A 19,936-nucleotide genomic window follows, 5' to 3' on the forward strand; every position below is an offset into this window, starting at 1 on the left:
ATCTAAACCAGAATGCATCACCACATCAACATGACATCTAAACCAGAATGCAGCAAGGCCGGCTCGACAGTGAGGGGTCGCACCAGCAAGACCAGCTCGACAGTGAGGAGTCGCACCAGCAAGACCAGCTCGACAGTGAGGAGTCGCACCAGAAAGGCCAGCTCGACAGTGAGGAGTCGCACCAGCAAGGCCAGCTCGACAGTGAGGAGTCGCACCAGCAAGGCCAGCTCGACAGTGAGGAGTCGCACCAGCAAGGCCAGCTCGACAGTGAGGAGTCGCACCAGCAAGGCCAGCTCGACAGTGCGGGGAAAAGACACACGGAACAGTGTGTGCAGAAGGCAATATGATACGCAGGACACCAAGCACTGCAAGTGCAACAAATACACAACACTTTTCTAACAGCAACCTCAAACACCACAGCTCAGACACAACAGCAAATTAACATGGAATGACATCGCAGCAATGGCAGAAATAGCCTGCTGCGTCAGATGTTTCAGGGCATAAACTGTTGATACGCTACAGTACATTGAGTTTTCAGTGTGACTCTAGCCAGTCTGGTGTTATACTGTAGCTATATAGGACATATTACATGACCACATTAAGGTGAAAGGTGAGCAGGTAACTGGTACCCATAGAGTGCTCTGGTTCATCCAATATCCTATGCTTTTTAGGTGCAGGGAAATAACATCCAACAAGGCAAGCAGCTAGAATCATTCAAACATCCTTTAATATTGGGTTTATGTTTATAAATAAACAAAGCTTTGTACCAATTCTTCATAATTTGGAGCAGCGTACATTCCAACACGCGCAAACGGAAGTTCTACAAATGTTGAACAGCACGTTATGTGTTGGTTAACATCTCTTTATTGCAAAAGGATAGCAGGAAGGGGGTACATTCATTTAAGATTTTCATGATTTGTTCTTCGCTATAGTGGATAATGAACCTCTGTAAATGTACCAGCACTCTTTGACCTGTGAACTTGTGACCTCATTAGAGAAAGGTAGTGCACAGGGCTAAGGTAAGTGACAGCAGTGGCAGCCTTTGAAATGTTGTAGGACTGTTCCAGTGACTGATAGGGTAGGGCAGCGGAGGGACGAGGGGACCTAGAGTGCACACGAGGTCCTCAAACAAAGGCTGCTCTTCGATCCCTCGCGCAAACAGCTTGATCAACTGGCAGTGAACTCTGGCAAGGCAGAAGACAAAGAAAACATTGTCAGGGAAAAAAACTAAGGCAGGAATTCAATTCAAATGTTGAAGACAGCACAGTGCAGGAAATAAACTTTTAGAAGTGTGTTATATTTCCATGTAGAGGGGTGCGTACCCGACTTCAATGGCAGCGTGGGGGAGGATCTCGCCGTCACAGTTCCAGCTGCTATAGGCAGGGCTGCAGCTGCAGGCCGGGTGGTCCCGGCAGATCTGGCTGAAGAGCTGCTTGCCGTTCTCCCTCAGGTCCAGCTCCGAGTGGTTTTGGCAGTGGCGCGGCGTGAAGCGAAAGCGCCGCACACGGTGCACCTCTACAAAGGTCATGTCAAACTGAAGGGGGGAGGAACAGAAGTGAAAGTGAAATCCCTGGTACAGGAAAGTGGCGAGTTAAACATCTCATGCAATCACTGCTATGGACCCGGGTTGGAGTACCCACAGAAATCAAGAAACCATTGCAGTAGCCCCATCCAGTGTGGTTACCTGGTCGTCTTTGCTGGTGTGGCGTAGCAGGTGGCGAAGGAAGTTGAATCGGGAGCACTTGCGAACGAGGATGAGGTCGGTGGTGCCGTCAGCGACCTGGGCGGCGGGGGACAGGCCCTTGGGGCTACGGGGACAGGCACAGCTCATACTGGCTGCGTTGACGGCCAGGAACTTCCCTCTGACCACCCCCCACCCCACTTCATATTCTGGGATAGAGCAGAAACAGAGGTTGGGGCTTTGTGGTGAAAACATTGAGCAGGTTTCAGTAGAGACCCATAGCGTGTGGAGTTGAGGCCATATGTTAGTTCAGGCAGAGATACTGTACCTACCTCTGTCTGAGACATCTGGAGCCGTCTTGGATTCCTCTGGGGAATCCCCTGAATACAGCTGCCCGTTGCGCTGGCATATGAAGCACCTGGAAAGCAGGAATGGAGTTGGCTAGCCAAGTGAGCAATCTCCTTTGCACCATCTAGACAAACATGTAATACTAAACTACACAACAGGTTGTACGCGTACAGTATAACATACCCAGCTCTACACCTGGTCTTGTCTCGCGGTGTTCCCAGTGTGTCAGTTTCTGGTAGAAAAGACACAGCCCCTTCATAGTGGTGATGTGTCAGGAACGTCTTAAAACCTGCACAAAACGACATCATGCCATTTCACTGGCAACAGCAACAGACTCCCGCAACAGTATGGTTGTATTTCCTAAAACAGCTAAAGCTACTCCTCTGACCCACCTGAAAAGTCATATCTGGCTGGTCCCATCCAGCGTTTCCTCTCGCTGTCTGCCAGCACGTCGCCGTAGAAACCGTATCCAAGCAGGGAGACGGAATACCTCAAGAATGTGTTGTTGTGATGGACCGAGCACACGTCCATTGGCTGGGAGTCTCCTGTGAAGACACGCACCCCCCAAGTCTAGTATGAGTGATCCTCCACAGATACTGTGTGTGTGGGGTACAGTGTCTTAAAGAGGTGTGATGACACACTATGTCCTTTTACTATAAAAAACACACCTGCACACCCATCCACCCACACTGACCTCCAGCAGTTTCCTCTTATCTCAAAATCTTTGAATAAGTTGGTCACGGCTGTCACTTGTTGGTCAGCGGAGTATGCCATAGCGATAACATAGAAGTGACAAACACGAGACATTTCTTTTCACAATGAATCTCCAGGAATGACCTGGAACAGTGATAAAGAATGCTTATGCTACTAGTCTGTGCTGTATAAAAATGTCAGTTACACTATTTTTAAAGGCAATTTAATTGGAAGTGCTGTTAATATTTCAATATAGATAACTGCACCCACCCACTATGACATGTAAAGCTGAGGTCACAGGGTCATTGATGCCGACAGTGGCATAGCAGATGCAGTCCGTTGAACCTGGATACCACACAAAACAAGACAATGATACATTATGTTCCTGCCTACACAGACAAAAGCTAGACGTGTGTGTGTTTGTAATAATAATGATAATTTGGTGGGTGCTTAAAACTGTCCCCTCTCATACATGTACAAGTGTGTACTAACATGCATGCGTGTATTGGAAATGTTTTTTTTTTTTTTTTTGCATATCCCAACACCCTTGGAGAGTGGGATCACGGCCAGGGTGTGTGTGTGTGTGTGTGTAAGATGGAAAAATGGAACGCGGAAATCAACACAGACAGTGGAGTGTACATGAAATGGACCTCATGGTTGACATTAGTTTGTAAACATACGCAGTCATGTCATAAACTGGGCTATTGATGTGATCATTGCTGTGTAAACATAGTGGTATGTGTGTTTTTACTTTATTAGAATCCCAATAGCTGTTGCACATGCAGGAGCTACTCTTCCACATAAAACAAAATACATGACAGAGTACAGAATAGCTATAGACAAGAACATCGTTACATTAACCTGTTGGGGATGGGGGCGCTGTTTAGACTATTTATGCTAATTTGGTAATTTTTGAAACGGCTTCCCACAAAATCCTTGATCGTACAATATGCATATTATTATTATTATTGGATAGAAAACAGTCTAAAGTTTCTATAGGAGTTGAAATTTTGTCTCTAAGTGGAACAGAGCCCATTCTACAGCAATTTCCCTGACATGGATTCAGATTTCAGAAATGTTGGCCACTGTTCTGAAGTCAGTTAAAAGGGCACTGATTTTGCTATGACTATACGGACACTTCTTACGTCTTCCCCTGGATGCCTTTACGTGATGACGATTCCAATGGGGTCGATTGCGCGTTCACAGGCCCTACAAATGAAAAAACCCTGAGGCTAGTCATTCTTTTGGAGCTGCGTCATGCGCCTAGAGGACATCGGCGCGCACCTGTTCCAAGCGTTAGTTTAGCCTGTTATATTTCTCCGGTCATCTTTTCACTCGTTATAGGAGTTAAAAACATCATAAGGTAGTTAATTTAAAGCGTTTTATAGCAATTTATATCCGTTTAGTGCGATTTTGGGACATTTCTTTTTGAAACGATGTGAATAGTTGGGCACGCTTTTCAGTTCATCCCGAACGCAGTTGGCATTTCGACATGGCAAGAGGACAGCTTTCCACCAAAAGACGATTTCTCCCAAGAAAGGATCCTTTGCCCAAGATACTGATGGAAGAACAGCTCAAGGTAGGACATTTTTATTATGATAAATCGTGTTTCTGTCGAAACATTTTAGTGGCTTAGGACGCCATGTTTTATGACGTAGCTTCGCTAGGCGCAAACTGTATTGAAAAGTAAGGATAAATTAAAAAATGTTATTCCGCAATTGTATTAAGAATTAAATTGTCTATCAATCCCTGTCCACCCTATATTTTTTAGTCACGTTTATGAGTATTTATGTATAAGAGTAGATCACTGTCTAAGTGGCGCAAGGACATATTATGACCAGCTGAGTTACATTTCACATTGTCTAACCATGATTTTGGTGGCTAAATATAAACATTTTCGATCAAACTCTATATGGATTGTGTAATATGATGTTACAGGAGTGTCATCTGAAGAATTCTGAGAAGGTTAGTGAAAAAATTAATATATTTTGGCGATGTTGACATTATCGCTCACTTTGGCTAGAATCAATGCTGGGCTGCTATGTGGTATGTGCTATGCTAATATAACGATTTATTGTGTTTTCGCTGTAAGACACTTAGAAAATCTGAAATATTGTCTGTATTCACAGGATCTGTGTCTTTCGATTCGTGTATGCTGTGTATTTTTACGAAATGTTTGATGATTAGTAAGTAGGTAAACACGTTGCTCTAAGTAGTTTTTCTATTCCATTTGTGACGGTGGGTGCAATTGTAACCTATGCCATCTACCTGAAATATGCACTTTTTTCTAACAAAACCTATCCCATACCATAAATATGTTATCAGACTGTCATCTAATGAGTTTTTTTGTTGGTTAGGGGCTATAAATATCTTAGTTTAGCCGAATTGGTGATGGCTCCTGGTGTTGGTGGACAAATAAAAGATGGTGGATTATGCTAATGTATTTTTAGGTAATAGATGTACATCTTTACATATTGTGTCTTCCCTGTAAAACATTTTAAAAATCGGACATGTTGACTGGATTCACAAGATCTGTGTCTTTCATTAGCTGTATTGGACTTTAATGTGTGAAAGTTAAATATTTAAAAAATATATATTTTTTGAATTTCGCAGCACTGGTTTTTCAGTGGGGGGGGGGGGGGGTGCCGCTAGCGCCACGCTGATCCTAGACAGGTTAAATCAAAAATATTAATTATAAATAAGATTCTATATTGTCAAGACACCAAGAGAGGAGAATGCTTGCAGATGGCATGTATAGAATGTGTACGTGCATGTGCTTGTGAATGTCTGCGTGTGGTCTTGACTAACCTGCGGGTATAATGTCGATGTGGAGACTACAGGGTACCAGCTTCTCCTCCGGGCTGTTCTGGTCCACTCCGTTATCCCTGTGTGTTCGAGAGACCAGGCCGTGAACTATCTCGCTGAACATGCTGTCCCCGCCCACACACACTACTCTGCATAGAGGTCAAAGGTCATGTAACACAGAAGTCAGAACAACAAAACTGATCTTTTTGTTTGTCGTTTGAGATTAATATACTTGACCAGGGGTGTTTTTAGTTCAACTGTGATTGGTTGAATATGATTTAGTGACGGTTGAGCTGAAAACCAGACTACAAAGAGGTCTTTAACCCTTTCATACGTACCATCACACGGGTGTGATCGTTCTACAGTGGTCCCTGAAGCGTACGATCACACCCGTGTGATTAGAACACTCATTTAGAACGGCCAGTTTCGAATGACGCAACAATCAGCGTTTGAGCTGGCCACACTTTTTTTGAGAAACTATTTACACAAACACAGTCCTTACAAAGTTATGTCCAGAATGTGAGCAGTTTATTTTTTTGGATTCAATGTTCAGATATTCACAGATGTATATATAGCATAACACAATCATCCTAACCGGGAAAATGTAGGCTACAATAGTCCTAGCGCTAACTGAGGAAAGATTGACAAGCAGTCATATTTTCTAACTCTAGGCTGACATAAACTACAATGATGAATTAGCTAATAGCAATTACTATGTATAATTAATCACATCACGGGTGAGCTCACCATTGATCGAAATAATTAGGTAAAACACTTTATAGAAATCGAAAGTAATCCGATGATTAGTTTCAGCGTGCAGCCATGCATTTTTCCTCACAGAAACCGAAGATAATAAGAGAAGACGAGATGAGTTTGGCCTATTTATAGTATGCATGTTGAAGGGGTGTGTCATCTACCGTCGTTCACATCCCACCATTCATTTCCAGAAGTCCTCAAAGAATTTGTGAACTCTTACTCACCCCATTTTGTTATAACATCTTTGGTCAAACAGACGATTACGTGAAACCCAGAATGCATTGTATGTCAACAAACATGGCTACACAGCTGGAATTAGCTTAGCTCATCATAATCAGTACAACCTTCAAAAAAAGTATTTTACACACATAATATGTGCAAGAATCGGAATGCATGATTTGTCACCTAGAATTGAAAACATGTGAATAAAACCGTAAATACACAAATAATTGCCACACGAAACATTTTCTGATAGTGATTTATTGATACAAGTGGCGCGTGCCGGTAGTCAAACACGTACCCTCTCACTGAGCCATTCAGTGTTGTTGTTTATGTATGTAGCTAGTGAGCTAAGCTGTAGCATTAGCAATGTCTTTCAAAAGGAGACAACTCACAAATGTGAAAATTCTGGAGATTTTTTAAAATTCTGACAATGAGTCTAAAAGTCAGGATTCAGATTCTGACAGTGACAGTGATGAGCTGCCCTCCAACCTTGTAGCCATTGAGAACCCTGAATCTGAATTTCCCTTGTCCACTGACGAAGTACCAGTTCCCTTTGAAGATGCTGGTGGTGATGGAGGCAGACCGACAGTGGATGAAGTACAGGAGTTCTGTGGTAGCTGGAAGGCCACCAGTCATTTCATCCCTCCTGGCCCTGCCCAACTCACGCTGGCGCGACCGTTAAGGATATTTGGAACTCACGCATGAAAGGGTTAATTGAATTGAGAGAGACGGGGGATAAGGGGGAATAGACTCTGGGATTTTTGAAGATTATTAAAACTGGTTGCTCTTATACATTCTTATTGATGAACCAATGAATCAAACTGCTCTTGTTATTACCTTTGCGGGGGGAGGTTGTCTTATTCTGCTGGGCTGGAGGGGGCTGTGCAACCCCCTGTTGGCCCACAGAGAAGATGGAGTAATCTGAGAGAGAGATAGAAAGAAAATGATCCAAAACAAACATCAGCCATGTTTCCTAAAATAGACTTGAGTAAACATCAAACAGTTCTATTCCAATTGAGTACCAGAGCCTATAGTGTGCTTGTGTGCTCTGTCTGTCTGTACGTCTGTACAGTATATCACAAAAGTGAGTACACCCCTCACATTTTTGTATATATTTGAGTATATCTTTTCATGTGACAACACTGAAGAAATGACACGTTGCTACAATGTAAGGTAGTGAGTGTACAGCTTGTATAACAGTGTAAATTTGCTGTCCCCTCAATAACTCAACACACAGCCATTAATGTCTAAACCGCTGGCAACAAAAGTGAGAATACCCCTAAGTGAAAATGTCCAAATTGGGCCCAATTAGCCATTTCCCTCCCGGTGTCGTGTGACTCGCTAGTGTTACAAGGTCTCAGGTGTGAATGGGGAGCAGGTGTGTTAAATTTGGTATCATCGCGCTCACACTCCCTCCTACTGACTGGTCACTGGAAGTTCAACATGGCACCTCATGGCAAAGAACTCTGAGGATCTGAAAAAAGAATTGTTGCTCTAAATAACGATGGCCTGGGCTATAAGAAGATTGCCAAGACCCTGAAATTGAGCTGCAGCACGGTGGCCAAGACCATATAGCGGTTTAACTGGACAGGTTCCACTCAGAACAGGCCTCGCCATGGTCGACCAAAGACGTTGAGTGCATGTGCTCAGCGTCATATCCAGAGGTTGTCTTTGGGAAATCGACGTATGAGTGCTGCCAGCATTGCTGCAGAGGTTGAAGGGGTGGGGGGGTCAGCCTGTCAGTGCTCAGACCATACGCCGTCCACTGCATCAAATTGGTTTGCATGGCTGTCGTCCCAGAAGGAAGCCTCTTCTAAAGATGATGCACAAGAAAGCCCGCAAACAGTTTGCTGAAGACAAGCAGACTAAGGACATGGATTACTGGAACCATGTCCTGTGGTCTGATGAGACCAAGATAAACTTATTTGGTTCAGATGGTGTCAAGCGTTTATGGCGGCAACCAGGTGAGGAGTAGAAAGACAAGTGTGTCTTGCCTACAGTCAAGCATGGTGGTGGGAGTGTCATGGTCTGGGGCTGCATGAGTGCTGCCGGCACTGGGGAGCTACAGTTCATTGAGGGAACCATGAATGCCAACATGTACTGTGACATACTGAAGCAGAGCATGATCCCCTCCCTTCGGAGACTGGGCCGCAGGGCAGTATTCCAACATGATAACGACCCCAAACACACCTCCAAGAAAACCACTGCCTTGCTAAAGAAGCGGAGGGTAAAGGTGATGGACTGGCCAAGCATGTCTCCAGACCTAAACCCTATTGAGCATCTGTGGGACATCCTCAAACGGAAGGTGGAGGCGTGCAAGGTCTCTAACATCCACCAGCTCCGTGATGTCGTCATGGAGGAGTGGAAGAGGACTCCAGTGGCAACCTGTGAAGCTCTGGTGAACTCCATGCCCAAGAGGGTTAAGGCAGTGCTGGAAAATGATGGTGGCCACACAAAATATTGACACTTTGGGCCCAATTTGGACATTTTCACTTAGGGGTGTACTCACTTTTGTTGCCAGCGGTTTAGACATTAATGGCTGTGTGTTGAGTTATTGAGGGGACAGCAATTTTACACTGTTATACAAGCTGTACACTCACTACCTTACATTGTAGCAGTGTCATTTCTTCAGTGTTGTCACATGAAAAGATATGCTTTAATATTTACAAAAATGTGAGAGGTGTACTCACTTTTGTGATATACTGTATGTATGTCTTGCTCTGCCTCTCTATATCTCTCATCCTTTTTACCTATACCTCACTGTGCCATCAAATACTTTGTGAAAAGTCTGTCCCGCTCTATCCCCCTTCATGTTTTACCTTTCCACACCTCCAACGCTTTCATTTTTTGAAGCTTTTCATTCTTCATGTCTTCCAGTTCTCATACTTTCTTTCCTCTTCTCTTCCTCTCCTCCAACTTTTTAATTTTTCCAAACATTTCATTCTTCATGTCTTCTGCTTTCATCCATGCAATTCATCCAAGCTGTAACAACCAATTATGCAAACTTCTCTTTATACTATAGATTATGTGTAAATATTTTCTAAATGTTTATAGTATAGAACACTATGCTGTTAAATGTGTTATAAGACATTACTAATCAATTGAAACTCCTCAGTAATCAAGCGGAGGTTCGGTAATCCAGATTATACAGTTATCAGTTTAGATAAATTAACCCTTTGATGCGTGAGTTCCTAATATCTCTAACGGTCGCCCCAGTGTGAGTTTTTTTATGCACGTGATGCTAGAATGTTCTCTCCATTCCAGAATGTTATTGACACGTGAGGTAACGTTACTCATTTTATAACCTTTATGGTGTTATAGTCAATCGTGCTTATGTAGCTACATTATTCTATTAGCTCTGTAAAACAATGCTAGTTGCGTCAGATAACTATTAGCTTGTGTTGTATTTTGAAGCTACCCTGGCTCTCTCTTCTCCTGTAGCTCCAAGGCATAGCGATTGGTCTCCTCTACTATGTTTCCCACCAGCTCCTCTGTCAGAAACAACTTGAAGCACTCTGCCTCAGTTGGAAATGGCAAGGGGCGTTGCATTCCAGACTGGGACTCGTCAAAGCAAACAGCAGGGCCAGGAGGGATGAAATGACTGGTGGCCTTCCAGCTACCACAAAACTCCTGTACTTCATCCACTGTCGGTCTGCCTCCATCACCACCAGCATCTTCAAAGGGAACTGGTACTTCGTCAGTGGACAAGGGAAATTCAGATTCAGGGTTCTCAATGGCTACAAGGTTGGGGGGCAGCTCCTCACTGTCACTGTCAGAATCTGAATCCTGACTTTCAGACTCATTGTCAGAATTTTAAAAAATCTCCAGAATTTCCACATTTGTGAGTTGTCTCCTTTTGAAAGACATTGCTAATGCTACTGCTTAGCTCACTAGCTACATACATAAACAACAACACTGACTCAGAGTGAGAGGGTAAGTGGTTGACTGCCGGCACGCGCCACTTGTATCAATAAATCAATATCAGAACATGTTTTGTGTGGCAATTATTTGTGTATTTACGGTTTTATTCACATGTTTACAATTCTAGGTGACAAATCATGCATTCCAATTCTTGCACATATTATGTGTGTAAAATACTTTTTTTGAAGGGTGTACTGATTATGATGAGCTAAGCTAATTCCAGCTGTGTAGCCATGTTTGTTGACATACAATGCATTCTGGGTTTCACGTAATCGTCTGTTTGACCAAAGATGTTATAACAAAATGGGGCGAGTAAGAGTTCACACATTTTAGGAGGACTTCCGGAAATTAATGGTGGGATGTGAACGACGGTAGTTGACACACCCCTTCAACATACATACTATAAACAGAACAAACTTCTCGTCTTCTCTTATTATCTTCGGTTTCTGTGAGGAAAAATGCATGGCTGCCTGCTGAAACTAATCATCGGATTACTGTCGATGTCTATAGTGTTTTACCTAATTATTTCGATCAATGGTGAGCTCACCCATAATGTGATTAATTATACATAGTAATTGCTATTAGCTAATTCATCATGTAGTTTATGTCAGCCGAGAGTTAGAAAATATGACTGCTTGTGTTAGGTCAATCTTTCCTCAGTTAGCGCTAGGACAAATGTAGCCTACATTTTTCCGGTTAGGATGATTGTGTTGTGCTATATATACTTCTGTGAATATCTGAACATTGAATCCAAAAATAAACTGCTCACATTCTGTACATCACTTTGTAAGGACTGTATTTGTGTAAATAGTTTCTGAAAAAAGTGTGGCCAGCTCAAACGCTGATTGTCATCATTCGAAACTGGCCGTTCTAAACGAGCGTTCTAAACGAGTGTTCTAATCACACGGGTGTGATCGTACGCTTCAGGGACCACTGTAGAACGATCACACCCGTGTGACGGTACGTATGAAAGGGTTCAAATGGATTTATTGGCATGGGAAACATAAGCAAGTGAAATAGATAATAAACAAAAGTGAAATAAACAATCAAAAATTAACAGTAAACATTACGTTCACAAAAGTTTCAAAGGAATAGAGACATTTAACCTGTCTAGGAATGGGGTGCCCCCCCACCCCCACTGAAAAGGCAGAGCCGCGAAATTCAAATTTTTTTTTTTTTTTTTTTTTTTATATTTTACTTTCACACATTAACCTGTTATGGCTGCACGCTGAATATTGAAAAAACTGGAAAATGTGTGCACATTTTCAAACGGCCTCCTAAGAAACTTTTTATTTTCCAATATGCATATATTTACTACTGTTGGATAGATAACAGTCTGTAGTTTCTAAAAAGGTTTGAATTGTTTCTCTAAGTCGAACAGAAATATTTTTACAGCCATTTTCCCAGCCGAATTGGGTTTTCCAAAATGCGATGTGTCTCTTTAAGACCTTCTCTATAAAAGGCCATTTGACTTGGGACGATAGAGACACGTCACAGGCGTTCTTCAGACTGTAATGCGGAAGTGAGAATTGAAAGGAGTCGAATATCTCGTCCCTGGACTGAATAACACAACTTCTTGTGAGACCTGCGCAGTTAAAAAAAATATCCGGGCGCGAAGGATAATTTGGTCTTCGCTTCTGGAACAAGGTAGATAACGTTGAATATGATGCCTGACTACGATATTATTTGATATATGTCACAAAATCATCCTAAAGTATGTTTTTTCAATATACTTTAATTATATTATTGCAATTTATTCTGGACTTTAGATGTGAAACGACGGAAGAATTTTTTGAAGAAAAGCTTTCTAGCGCAGCAATGCTATCGTGCTAGCTAACCAAAGAGGGAAATAATTCGTTCTGGAACCCAACTAAAGACTCTACTGGACATTGGACCCCGTTACAACATTCTGATGGAGTACCAAGAAAGATAAGACCCAATTTGGGATGCTTTTTCATATATATGTCGAACTGTTGAATGCTAACTCTGCTAACTGTGCTAGGCTAGCGCTTGACTAGAATCAATGCTGCCTTATGCTAGCTTATGATGTTAGCTAATATAACGATATATTGTGTTTTCGCTGTAAAACACTTCAAAAATCGGAAATGTTGGCTTTATTCACACGATATCTGTCTTTCATTAGTTATCCACCATATGTTTTTCTGAAATGTTTTATGAGGTGTAATTAGTAGCCGACGTTGGTGTATGTATTTTCTCTGGCTACTCCCGGCTGGATTCAGACTCAAGCTATGTATTAGCATTTTTGGGTAGCATCAATGTAAAACTGATTTATAGCTAAAATATGCACTTTTTATGAACAAAACATAGATTTATTGTGTAACATGTTATATGACTGTCATCTGAGGTCGTTTTTTCTGGGCTCTTTAGGTTGGTTTTAGTTTATTTCGGTTGGTTGTGCATGCTACTTCAATCATAATTCATACTTCATAATCATAATTCATACGTGTCTGTCCACTTTTGTATTTGGTGGTGAGCTAACATAAATATATGTGGTGTTTTCTCTGTAAAACATTTAAAAAATCGGACATGTTGGCTGGATTGACAAGATGTTTATCTTTCAAATGCTGTATTGGACTTGTTAATGTGTAAAAGTTAAATATTTTTAAAAAATAGATTTTGAATTTCGCGCCCTGCAGGGGTGTCATTTTCGGTCCGAGGTCGGGCTTGCACGCCAAACAGGTTAAAGTCCAATACAGCTAATGAAAGACACAGATCTTGTGAATCCAGCCAACATGTCCGATTTTTAAAATGTTTTACAGGGAAGACACAATATGTAAAGATGTAAATCTATTAGCTAAACACATTAGCATAATCCACCATCTTTTCTTTGTCCACCAACACCAGTAGCTATCACCAATTCGGCTAAACTAAGATATTGATAGCCACTAACCAAGAAAAAAGCTCATCAGATGACAGTCTGATAACATATTTATGGTATAGGATAGGTTTTGTTAGAAAAATGTGCATATTTCAGGTAGATGTCATAGTTTACAATTGCACCCACCGTCACAAATGGACTAGAATAATTACAATGAGCAACGTGTTTACCAAACTACTAATCATCAAACATTTCGTAAAAATACACAGCATACACTAATCGAAAGACACAGATCCTGTGAATACAGACAATATTTCAGATTTTCTAAGTGTCTTACAGCGAAAACACAATAAATCGTTATATTAGCATACCACATATGCAAACGTTACCAGAGCATTGATTCTAGCCAAAGAGAGCGATAACGTAAACGTCGCCAAAATATATTAATTTTTTCACTAACCTTCTCAGAATTCTTCAGATGACACTCCTGTAACATCATATTACACAATCCATATACAGTTTGTTCGAAAATGTGCATATTTAGCCACCAAAATCATGGTTAGACAATGACAAAAGTTGCCCAGCTGGTCAGACAATGTCATGCGCCATATTAGACAGTGATCTAGCCGTATACATAAATACTCATAAACGTGACTAAAAAATATAGGGTGGACAGCGATTGATAGACAATTTAATTCTTAATACAATCGCTGATTTACATTTTTTAAATTATCCTTACTTTTCAATACAGTTTGCGCCAAGCGAAGCTACGTCAAACAAGATGGCGTCCTAAGCGATTAACATTTCTCGACAGAAACACGATTTATCATAATAAATTGTTCCTACCTTGAGCTGTTCTTCCATCAGAATCTTGGGCAAAGAATCCTTTCTTGGGTCTAATCGTCTTTTGGTCGAAAGCTGTCCTCTTGCCATGTCGAAATGCCCATTGCGTTCGGCATGAACTGGAACCGTGCCCAGAGATTCACAGTGTCTCAGAAATAAATGTCCCAAAATCGCACTAAACGGAAATAAATTGCTATAAAACGGTTCAAATTAACTACCTTATGATGTTTTTAACTCCTATAACGAGTAGAAACATGACCTGAGAAATATAACTGGCTTCACTAGTGCTTGGAAAAAGTGCAGGTCGGTGTCCACCGCGCGCATGACGCATCTGGAAAAGAGTTCCTACCTACACGTGTTTTTGTTTTATAGGGGCTGTGATTGCGCAATCGATACCATTCAAATCGTCATCACGTAAAGGCATCCAGGGGAAGACGTAAGCAGTGTCTGTATGCTCATAGCAATAACAGTGGCCTTTAAACTGACTCCAGATCAGGGGCCAAAATGTGTGAAATCTGACTCCATGTCAGGGAAATTGCTGTAGAATGAGTTCTGTTCCACTCAGACAAAATTCCAACGCCTATAGAAACCAGAGACTGTTTTCTATCCAATAATAATAATAATAATATGCATATTGTACGATCAAGAATTTAGTAGGAAGCCGTTTAAAAAATTACACGATTTGCATAAATAATGACAACAGCACCCCCTAGCCTCAACAGGTTAATGTTGTTCTGGAATTGATTTGCACTTTTCGCACACAAGTACATTAATCTCTAGGAGACAGAACGCGTCTCCTTCCTGAGTGGTATGACGGCTGCGTGGGCCCATGGTGTTTAGACTTGCATACTATTGTTTGTACAGATAAACGTGGGTACCTTCAGGCATTTTGAAATTGCTCCCAAGGATGAACCAGACTTGTGGAGATCTACAATTGTTTTTCTGAGGTCTTGGCTGATTTCTTTTCATTTTCCCATGATGTCAAGCAAAGAGGCACTGAGTTTGAAGGTAGGCCTTGAAATACATCCACAGGTACACCTCCAACTAACTCAAATTATGTCAATTAGCCTATCAGAAGCTTCTGAAGCATGACATAATTTTCTGGATTTTCCAAGCTGTTTAAAGGCACAGTCAACTTAATGTATGTAAACTTCTGATCCACTGTAATTGTGATACAGTGAATTATAAGTGAAATAAACAATTGTTGGTAAAATTACTTGTCATGCACAAAATAGATCCCCTAACTGACTTGCCAAAAGTATAGTTTGTTAACAAGAAATTTGTGGAGTGGTTGAAAAACGAGTGTTAATGACTCCAACCTAAGTGTATGTAAACTTCCGACTTCAACTGTATGTGGTGTTGAGGGACAATGGGGGTGTTTGTGCTGGAGAATGCAACTTCATTACACTTGTATTGAGAAAGCTTACTAGACAGAGTTGATCTGTGTCATGCAGTGTTGGGCTTCATTAGGCCTCCTCTGCCATGCTGTGGCTGCGTTTACACTGCACTTCCCACAGTTCTGCATTTGCACCACACATACCAAAGTCCGTAGGGGTGATTGATAGGGCCCCACAGCTCCTAGTGGAGAAATGCACAATTGTGTTCTACATCACCCACTTAGTATGATATGTTATATCCTTTTTGGGGTTTGTCAACAAAATGGGTCACAGGCCAGCATTTGGTGTCACTGAAGGTCCTTTCAGATAAAAAGGGAACACACTGGCTTGGGTGAGTATAGAGTTTCCATTATTGGAAATTGATGAAAAAAATGTATCACTAGCCACTTTAACCTGTCTAGGACACACGTTCCCGCTAATGGTCGGTTTACATTGGTGCCATGTTCAGAAATGCCTCCAAAATATCCGAAGTAATTACAGAGGGCCACGTCATAAAACAGAAATACTCATCATAAACTTTGACGAAAAAAGCATACCATGCAATTATCTGAGACGGCGCTCAGAAGTAACAATATTTCTCCGCCATGTTGGAGTCAACAGAAATACGAAATGACATCATAAATATTCCCTTACCTTTGATGATTTTTCATCAGAATGCAGTGCAAGGAATCCTAGTTCCGCAATAAATCGTTGTTTTGTTCGATAATGTCCATTACTAGTGTCCAATTAGCTACTTTTGCTAGCACGTTTAGTTCACATGTCCAAAAGCTGGCGCTGGTCCAGGCAAACTCGGACGAAAACTTCAACAAGTTATATTCCAGGTTGAATAAACTGGTCAAACTAAGTAGAGAATTAATCTTCAGGATGTTATTATCATATATATCCAATAACGTTCCAACCGGAGCATTCGTTTTTGTGTACAGAGTAATGGAACGCAAGGCGATATCAAGAGTAATGTGCGTAACCAGGAACTGACATTCTGCCAGACCACTGACTCGAATAGCTGCCACCCGGTCCCGCTTCATTCCACGTTCTACTGACTGTTGACATATAGTGGAAGGCGTAGGAAGTGCAAACAGATCCATATCTTACTGGGATGTGAAAAGGCGATGAGTTGAAAATCAACCAGCCCCAGAATTTCCACTTCCTGTTTGGAAGTTTGCCTGCCCTTTGAGTTTTGTTATACTCACAGACATAATTCAAACAGTTTTAGAAACTTCAGAGTGTTTTCTATCCAATAGTAATAATAATATGCATATATTAGCATCTGGGACAGAGTAGGAGGCAGTTCACTCTGGGCACGCTATTCATCCAAAAGGGAAAATGCTGCCCCCTATCCCTAAAAGGTTTTAAACAATGCCACTTAATATAATAATGTTTACATACCCTACATTACTCATCTCATATGTATATATACTGTACTCTATATCATCTACTGCATCTTATGTAATACATGTATCACTAGCCACTTTAAACTATGCCACTTTGTTTATGTTAGAGCCGATTTGGGCATATTTTGTATAAAAGACTGAACATACTGAGCTCCATGTACATTTGTGTAAATATATTAAATATTAATGTATATGATGAAATATTAGGTACGTACCTTTATGATTTATTTACCGGATTGAGATATATTCATTTGTTATTAGTGTAACTCAGTTTTTGGCCCCCCCCTCTTGCCCATTCATTGTACTGTGTTAATTGTGTTAGTATAAAGGCAGGAAGTTGGGCCTTCGGGGGGAGGAGTCCTTGCTAGATGCGGGAGCGGTATAGTTTTTTGACCATACAGACATACAGACATATAGACATACAGAAAGACAGACAATTCATATTATATTATGTATTTGCATTTCAAGTAATCTCTGCTTTAAGTTGATTGGAGAATACCTTTTGTTAGATAAGAATAAAAAAAATTGTTGCACTATATCCCTGGATCTCATTGAATGTTTGGCCGTTTGGAAACGTTAAGTGTGGACTGTATGCGTCCGAAACAACCCCGCTTCAGGCTTGGGCAGTGGCCATGGTAAAGAGGAAAGGAAGCCACTACATTCAAGTCAAGTGAAGGATTACTACCGGAAGGAAATCTCCGGTTCGGACACACGCTGGATTTTGTTCTATTTGTAATTGCATTCGGACCATAAGGACAGCTCGCTTGGAAGGATTTGAACTCCTAGATTTCGCCAGCCGTGAGTAACCACTGCGAATGAATGAGCTGCCCTGTTCAATGCGATCGTTTGATCATGCATATTATGGAAGCGCAAATGTGCTTATAATTGGAATGTTTGATAAACTTGGGAATGGAATTCAAAATACAGCGCTGTGAAAACAATTAAGAAGTTTAAGTTTGGGAAACACAGATCCTATGCACAATGTAGCCTAATCATATATCTAATATTTGGCCTAACGTGGAAATGCAATCCATCAACGCAACGAATGGAACTTAAGGATCTAAAGATACTGCGTGTTAAAACTTCATTAAAGGGACAAAACCTCAACGGGATGAAATGTTTAAAACGCATATAAAATGCCAAACTTGCACATGTGCAATTCAAAATGGGTCAATATGCTGAAATGGATGACTGTGTTTTTAAAGATTAAAGGAGGTCTAAAGGGGCATTACGTTTAACAATCAAACCAACAACCGTGTCATTGTAAATTGAGTGAACTAAAAATGAATGATGGAGGAGGAAATCCCAAATAAGACTCCACTGGAGAGGGCAGAGGAGCATCTAAATTCACTCTATGCAGCCCGGAGAGGCAAACTTGGAGCGTGTACACGCAAAATGAATGAAATAAAAGTCCTTCTTGTTGATGGAGGAAACATTGCAACTGTGAATGAGAGTCTTTAAGCATTTGATGCTGTGCTCAATGACTTTAAGAATGCTCATGAATCTGTGCTAGAGCTGGTCACAGAGGAGGAACAGGAACAGGAGAGCATTAACTATTATCAACCAAGAATGAGAACTTATGAACATTTCCTGAAAGAGGTGGAAATATGGAAAAAGGCTGAAGTTGAGCCACAAACGCTCATTGAACCACATGACAGCATTTCCAATGTGTCAAAAATATCAAGTAAAACTAAGTATTCTAAGACTGCTTCCTCAGTGTCCTCTGAACGCCTTAAAGCCGAGGCAGAACGAGCAGCTCTACTAGCTCGCCAAGCATCATTACAAGACAAGCATGCATTGGAACTGGAGAAAGCTCAACTGAATGTTAGGATGGAAAAAATGGCACTGGAAACAGACATAGCAGCATATAATGCCAAACTGAAGGTCCTGGAGAGTACTGAGTCAACTTCTCAATCCCATTCTGTGGCAGCCCATTTACTAAGCCAAGAAGATGGAATGAACTCTTATTTTGAGAAACAGGAACCAGAGGTCTATGTGGAACCTGAACCATCACCTGTTGAGTTTGCTGCATTAGGTGCAGTTCCAAAGACCCCACTACAAAGAGTTTTACAACAACCGACCACAAAGCCATCAAACCCTATTCCGAAAACAGTCGTAAACCACACTCTTCAGCAGCCAACAGCAAGGTCTAGCAATCGACACAGAATCAACACTGCGGGTATCAGCCATAATACCAGCCATGATAACCTCTCTACTGTCATGCAAAGGCAGAATGAAATTGCTGACCTCCTTGTACTACAGCACAAACAAGCCACACTCCCTGTTAGGGAGATACCTATGTTTGACGGTGATCCTCTAAACTTTAGGCCATTCATGCGTGCATTTGAGCATGGGAGAGAAGACAAGCAGTCACCAGGATAGGCTCTATTACCTGGAACAATACACCTCTGGTCAGCCCAAGGATCTGGTCCGTAGTTGTCTGCATATGGAAGCCAGAAGAGGCTATGCAGTAGCTAAGAGGTTGTTAAAGGAACACTTTGGCAATGAAATCAAAGTCACCACTGCATACATGGAAAAGGCTTGGAACTGGACAAACATCAAACCCGATGATGGAAAGGGACTGGGTGGTTATGCACTCTAAGAGGTTGCTGTAACGCTATGCAAGACCTACAGAACATGGAAGAGCTTAATCTTCCCTCCAACATAAAGCTGATCATGTCAAAACTTCCCTACAAACTAAGGGAAAAATGGAGGTCTATGGCATGTGATATTTTAGAGAGAAGTCACCTGAGGGCCCAGTTCAGTGACCTGGTGACATTCATGGAAAAACAGGCCAAAATACTGCAGGATCCGTTGTATGGAGATATTCAAGATCCCCTGTACAACAAAAGGTTTTTAAAACCCAAAACAGAAGCTGACTTTAAACAGCAGTTCAAGTCCAAGAGTAGGGGAAGCAGCTTTGCCACTACAGTAGCTAAAGGCAGTGCGACTGAAATTCTGCTACGCACAATGGGGCAGGAGAGTCCTACCAAGAGCTTTGAGATATCTGGATTAGAGATTGGCAATGTGGAAGGCGACA

General features: G+C 41.5%; 1 protein-coding gene across 5 annotated transcripts in view; it reads right to left on the minus strand.

The window, feature by feature from the left end:
• Positions 1–705: 705 nt before the first annotated feature.
• The window catches only part of LOC129848848 (ceramide kinase-like), a 39,678-nt gene continuing 20,447 nt past the window's right edge, over positions 706–19,936 (minus strand). For 3 of the 5 annotated variants that reach the window (XM_055915940.1, XM_055915937.1, XM_055915938.1), the window contains 8 exons: positions 5,531–5,607; positions 2,993–3,067; positions 2,422–2,574; positions 2,213–2,318; positions 2,014–2,099; positions 1,685–1,890; positions 1,323–1,534; positions 706–1,184 (listed from right to left, as the gene is read on the minus strand). In XM_055915940.1, coding sequence (XP_055771915.1) covers positions 992–1,184; positions 1,323–1,534; positions 1,685–1,890; positions 2,014–2,099; positions 2,213–2,318; positions 2,422–2,574; positions 2,993–3,067; positions 5,531–5,607 — 1,108 coding nt within the window. In that variant the 3' untranslated portion in view covers positions 706–991. The remainder of the gene's footprint in view (positions 1,185–1,322; positions 1,535–1,684; positions 1,891–2,013; positions 2,100–2,212; positions 2,319–2,421; positions 2,575–2,992; positions 3,068–5,530; positions 5,608–19,936) is intronic. The other 2 variants (XM_055915941.1, XM_055915942.1) reach the window with 2 other exon arrangements.

The sequence above is a fragment of the Salvelinus fontinalis genome, unplaced genomic scaffold, assembly GCF_029448725.1.
Source record: "Salvelinus fontinalis isolate EN_2023a unplaced genomic scaffold, ASM2944872v1 scaffold_1223, whole genome shotgun sequence".
NCBI lineage: Eukaryota > Metazoa > Chordata > Actinopteri > Salmoniformes > Salmonidae > Salvelinus > Salvelinus fontinalis.